This window comes from Hemiscyllium ocellatum, chromosome 10 (assembly GCF_020745735.1).
Source record: "Hemiscyllium ocellatum isolate sHemOce1 chromosome 10, sHemOce1.pat.X.cur, whole genome shotgun sequence".
In the NCBI taxonomy this organism is placed as follows: domain Eukaryota; kingdom Metazoa; phylum Chordata; class Chondrichthyes; order Orectolobiformes; family Hemiscylliidae; genus Hemiscyllium; species Hemiscyllium ocellatum.
In genome coordinates, this window is record NC_083410.1 from 83,535,979 (window position 1) to 83,542,393 (window position 6,415).

The window sequence follows — 6,415 nt, forward strand, 5'->3', positions numbered from 1 at the left end:
TCACTGAAAAATTATTCGAACCAAAACACTTTAATTTATTAATATTATTTCAAACTACTTTTGTTGCATGAAGTTTTGTACTGCGCAATACTAAATAAAATTAGAAAATAACCTATTTGTAGCCTGTTGAATATGCCAATTTTCTTTCACCTTGTTGCAATTTCAATACCCATAACAGTCATTTCCTTGATTTGTTCTGGCATCTCTTTTTGCTTTCTACTTTACAATGGTTTCTTGTAGAAAAAAAACACTTACTGCCTACGTCACCATCAGCAACCGCAAAGAATAGGTAAAAGTACAATAGTATCTACTTCTTATTCATTTGTAGTCAGCTAACAGGAAGGTCAATGCAATATTGTGTGCGCATAACATTCAGTCTCAGCACATGGCATGCAGCTAAATAAACAGAATCTTAACAAGGTTATCACACAGGCTGAGATGCTTCAGAGGAGCAGCTACATCCCAGTTTCCCCTCATCCCATATGGGCCAAGACAAAAATCCTCATAATAATAATGCTAACTTCAAAAGTGGGACCATAATCACTTTTTTAATCACCTTTTCTCAAAATACCCCACCATGAAGACAGGGTAAGCAAACCAGTGCAATCCTAACTTTAGATAATTACATTGCAGAAGAGAAATAAAGATGCCATTGAGTCCATTGAACTTGATTCTTTGCTAGAGCAATCCAGAACCAATCTTACTTTATCCCCTTGGCCTGCATCTTCCTCTGCTTCAAATACATAAACAATTATTCATTACAATTGAAATGGTCTTGGCCTCAACCTGCAATAGTCATCTGTGGTTGAACAAAATCCTGAGTAATTACGTTTCTTTGAACTTCTCCCTTTACTCTATTGCTGGTCATTTTAAGTTGTGAGCCTTTAACATTGGTCCCTTACCACAGGAAATTCCTATTTCTTCATTAAAGATCTTTATAATTTTAAGCTTTTGTATTAAATCTTTGAGAAGGGTGCTTTGGCCCTTCATAACAACCAGCACACTATTCCAAAATTTCTGGGTTACTTTACCAGAAGTATATCCATAACAATAGCTCAGATATCTTTGGTAGCATCAGTGTCTGTCATATACAAAAGTACTTATGTCAGAGTCTCAGTCCTACAAATTTTTGACTCCAATATAAATGAACACAGACAACATTACTATATTTCTTCTTTAAATGTCTGTCAATTTATTCTTCACTGACAAACTGAGACTAGATAAAACTTCAGAATTTATGTCAAATCGTCCATTGATCGTAATTATGAAAAACGAGGTTGTTTTGGGTTGAATTGACAAAGCAATGTAGCAGTCAAGAATACCAATGTATTGAATAGCAATTAAGAGTAATACAGGAGTGCCTAATGGCAAAAATGTGAAAAAGAAATTAAGTGAGCAGTAGTAGTGAGCACTATTGGAATAACAGTAGAACATTGTGATGCAGTGCAAGGGCAATAAAATCATGATCTATTTGAGAAATTGAGCTTGCTTTAGTCCTAAAAGCTCATTTAGTGTTTATGTCTCTCTCTAAATGCGTCAGAACATCAAACATGAAGTAAGTTGACAAAGTTCATGTCAAAACAGGTTTTTGTTGCATCTTGACTCTGGCTATAACTTAAATTGGACAATCTTTTTGTATCTTGCACAATAGTTCAGACTCATTATCCTGTGACTGCCTAATAAAAGCCCCCAGTTATTAAAGTCTGAAAGCATTGTTTTGAAATATTTAATTTAAATGACAAAGTTTACATCACTGGATTTTATGAGACAAAATAGTAAGATATTAAAACCTTTTCTAAAGTTACCATAAACACTCAATAATGTGCATTGTGTATGACTTGTGGAAGTTGCTGTGGAACCGAGAAAAGGGGTTTTCTAGCTTTTCAATCTGAAACAGATCTTCATTGTTACTTACAGTTACAGGTGCAAGTTAGCCAAAACGACTCAGCTCTTCCTTACTACTGGTCTTGTATATAAATTAGTTAGACCATACAAAGATTGCCAGTTAGTTGAATATGAATTTTTGAAACTTGAAAGTGGTCCTTTCGAAAGAAAAGGCTACATTGCTTAAGTGCTGGCACACTATCAGATTTTAATGCTACTTTGTGTTTTTCTTTTAAACTCTAGTCAATACAGGAGATGGCATTGACTATAGCCAACAAAAAAGAGAAAACATTGGAGACCTGATTCAGGAGACTCTGGAGATCTTTGAGCTTTATGGAGGAGAAGATGCCTTCATTAACATCAAGTACATGATCCCAACTTATGAGTCATGTATTTACAACTGAACCAAATAAACAGGTCTGAAGAAGTATGTTGTATTAATTTATGTAAGTAGGAATTATGTAAGACTAAATGCATCAATTACACCATCAAATGAACCACAATTGTGTTCTTGTTTCCTTTATTGTTTATCAGCAATTGTTTCTTTATGAGTGTGTGCATTTAAACAGCCATTGGACTCAAACCTCAGATGCTCTGAACAATAAAAACAATTTCCATACATATCTAAATGATTCCTCTTCTGTTCAACAACCAGCCCACCAAGTGACATCATAGAATATAAATAGTGATTTACAATGGTAGTTTTGTAGGTGTGCACGAGGCTTCAGTTGAATTTTGGTTGTACAACTAAATCCACTATTCTGTACAAAGGAGTAATAGGTTTGAATTATTGTGGATCACAGTAGTTAAGTCGACCTAACATGTAGGACGGCCTCTGTTTCTGGACAGGAGAGTACTTGTTTAGGTCTACACTGAATATAATCACCCCACCACCCCTCACCCTGACCCTGTCAACTCCAATCCCCACTGCTTTTTGTCTACTAAATGCATGTTGGGACTAATACTCATGTCAGGAACTGGCTGTACTTTTGTCTAATATCACAATGCATGGGACAAGCATTTGATATGGGCTATGTTCTCAAGAAGGTAATTTAAGATTTGCATATACAGAGCATAAACAGAGAGTTGGCGTGAACATGCTAGGCCGAATGGTCTGTTTTCACACTATAGGGATTCTATATGCTGAGCTTTTCTTGCACTTTTGGTTTTTATTTCAGGTTTCCAACAACCTCAGTATTTTGTTTTTATCCCACAGAAGAAATTTCTCTTAGCAGTTTGTCCTTACTTGCTGATCTGATAAAAGATGAAACGCATCAGCTAAGAGAAGCCTGACTGGGAATATATATCTAGACGGGAATGTGAACACAGTGAAACTTGTTGTGAAACTTGAAAGGGTTCAGAAAAGATTGCGAGAATGTTGCCAGGATTGGAGGATTTGAGCTATAGGGAAAAATTGAATAGGCTAGGGCTTTTTTCCCTGGAGTGTCAGAGGCTGAGAGGTGACCTTATAGAGGTTTATAAAATCATGAAGGGCTTGGAAAGGACAAATAGACAAAGTATTTTTCCCTGGGGTGGGGGAGTCCAGAACTAGATTCATGGGCGGCACGGTGACACAGCGGTTAGTACTGCTGCCTCACAGTGCCAGAGACCCGGGTTCAATTCCCGCCTCAGTTGACTGTGTGGAGTTTGCACATTCTCTCTGTGTCTGTGTGGGCTTCCTCCGGGTGCTCCGGTTTCCTCCCACAGTCCAAAAAATGTGCAGGTTAGGCGAATTGGCCATGCTAAATTTCCCGTAGTGTTAGGTGAAGGGGTAAATGTTGGGGAATGGGTCTGGGTGGGTTGTGCTTCGGCAGGTCAGTGTGGACTTGTTGGGCTGAAGGGCCTGTTTTCACGCTTTAAGTAATCTAATCTAAACTAGAGGGCATAGGTTTAGGGTGAGAGGGGAAAGATATAAAAGAGACCTAAGAGGCAACTTTTTCACACAGAGGGTGGTATGTGTATAGAATGAGCTGCCAGCGGAAGTGGTGGAGGCTAGTACAATTGCAACATTTAAAAGACGTCTGGATGGATATATGAATAGGGAGGGTTTGGAGGGATATGGACCAGGTGCTGGCAGGTAGGACTAGATTGGGTTGGGATATCTGATCGGCATGTCTGTTTCCATTCTGTACATCTCTCTGACTTTATTTGCAATCTTGAGAATGTTCCAAATCTGCAACTTTAAGAGAATTTACCAAGAGCAGGAACAAGTCGCTTATATGATCAAGAAGCTTATGTAAAATCCTGATGTCAAATCACATGGGATCTGCCTACAAATATGTGTTATACAGAGCTTCAAGATTTGCCTAGAAACAAGCTTTATGTAAATAAAAACCCAAGTGGAAATGCACTAAAGCAGAAAAATGTATTTATTATTCAAAAGGTCAGACCTTACAATTACCTGACCTTGTAAAAAGCATTGAAACATGTTAGTGGTTAGTTCTAGATCAACCCAGTCATACTTATTATTTATCATGTTATCTTCAGACCTGTGCAATACAATCTGCACAGAAGAATGTGTTGTACCTTGTCTTGAATCAGTCCAGCCATTGTTCAACTTAGGTGAACTTCTTGAAGCCCTGTATCTTTGCCAGGACATGGAGGTAGGAACATTATGGGTTTCCTGAACCCCATCAGAAGAGGTTCCTGAGCACTGGGATAGGTAACCATTCTGTTCCTCTTGTTTGCTGGTGAAATGTTTTGAAACATTTGCCTTGTGTTGCAGAATGGTTGAAGATAGTGAGAACTGCAGAGTGGAGCTGGAAAAAAACCCAACAGGTCAGGCAGCATCAGAAGAGAAGGGGAGTAGACTTTTCAGGTCAGGATCTTTCATCGGGGAAGGGGGCTGCAAAAGGGAGGTGGGGCTGGGGGAAAGATGGGTGAGATGGCAATGTGGATGCAGGTCAGAGGCAGCTGTGATTTGTTGGTGTGAAGGCTCCCACTGACTAAACACAGTCACCTCCTACCTGCATCCAATGATCACCATTCCTTCCATCTTTCCTTTACCCCAAACCCCCCATTTATTTCACAGCATCCTTCCCCTCCCCCAGTCCTGATGAAAGTGATTACCCTACTCCTCTGATGCTGCCTTACCTGCTGTGCTTTTTTCAGCTCAAGTCTTTCTCATTTCAGAATGGCTGACAAACTCGATGGAGAATTCCCACTCTTCACAGCATCCATTTTTCACTTCACACCATTGTTTTCCACTTGCTATCTCCACTTTCTCTCCAATCGACAATATTTCAAATTTTCTCAGAGGTTTTGTGCATCCTTTCAGGGAGATCTTGATGGAAAATGATAACTTACCCAGTGCTCCATGATTTCATGCTCTTGCTAACTTACTCCACTTTGTTGGTGTGGTCATATGACAAGCTTGCATAGATTTGGCTATTTCGGAGTTATCAATTTGCAATTTTGGCTTTTCACAGGCATCATTCTATTAGATTTGTTATTTTCCTGATGGCCTGATGATTTCAACAGAATTGGAGTTTTCCGTCATCCAAATTTGACTCAATGTGATTTCATTTCAAACAAATCAGAATACAGCATGAGATTTTACCCAGACCAGAAATCTAATGCAATTAATTTGACACTTACTATTTCATCTGTCACTGAAGAAAGATTGTAGGCATGCAATTAATTGTCGTAACCACATTGGAGCTTCTGCTCTCCAGGCATAAAATTGATTTGCTTGAGAGGTGGGATGTGGGTTGGGGTTGGAATCAATCATTAAAGACAATGCAGTATTCTATTTGGAAATGAATTTGGATAGGAATTCTATTCCTTTGCAGCCCATGCAGTATTCTATTTGGAAATGTGTCCGTGGAGGGGGCTGCATGTGTCTGCAGAATATGAACAGGTACTCAACTGACATTGCAGGGTGTGGTCAACAGCTGTGACATCAGAAATATCAAATTTGTATCTCCCTGGGTCAGGCAATTAGTGTCAATCACTCAATAAACATGTGAAGTTATAAAATAGTAACTGCACTAATATTCCTGAAAGGGCCAGGCAGCAAATATTACAGTTAAGGTCATTCTGAAAAACTTCTATCATCATAAACAATCTGGAAATATTTTGTAGTGCTGTTCTAAGTTCTTAGAATTGCCAGAGAGTGTTGTTTCATCCTTACAGAGAAGGAGAGACCTGGATGACCTGTCCATAGAAAGCCTTAAAGAGATATGAAAGTAGCAATGGTAGTGCTTCTGGGTTTGTAAAACAATAGAAAGATGGAGCAGCAGCTGTGGAGATGTCAAGCTCTGTCTTGCCCTCTGCCAACTTGGAGCCAGACTCCTTCATGAACCTTAATAGCAACAGTAGGCTGTCTGGCAGGCTGGACAATGCATTCAACATCTCAGTGTAAAAGCTCTTCATCCCTCTCCTAAAGTCCGTATTACTCAGATACTCACTTGAGTCTCTGCATTTGAAATGATTTGTGTCTTTGTACCCTGGAGAATATATGAAACATTTTTAACCCTTGGCCTGGCTGCAGCTCACTCATCATTGCGTGACTCTATGCTGATTCCAAATC

The 6,415-nt window shown here is 39.1% G+C and overlaps 1 protein-coding gene across 1 annotated transcript in view; it reads left to right on the plus strand.

The window, feature by feature from the left end:
• Positions 1–2,423, plus strand: part of LOC132819481 (parkin coregulated gene protein homolog) — a 348,040-nt gene extending 345,617 nt beyond the window's left edge. Inside the window, exon 5 of the mRNA XM_060831014.1 lies at positions 2,128–2,423. Within this exon, the coding sequence (XP_060686997.1) occupies positions 2,128–2,288 (161 nt within the window). The 3' untranslated portion in view covers positions 2,289–2,423. The remainder of the gene's footprint in view (positions 1–2,127) is intronic.
• The last annotated feature ends 3,992 nt before the right edge of the window (positions 2,424–6,415 follow it).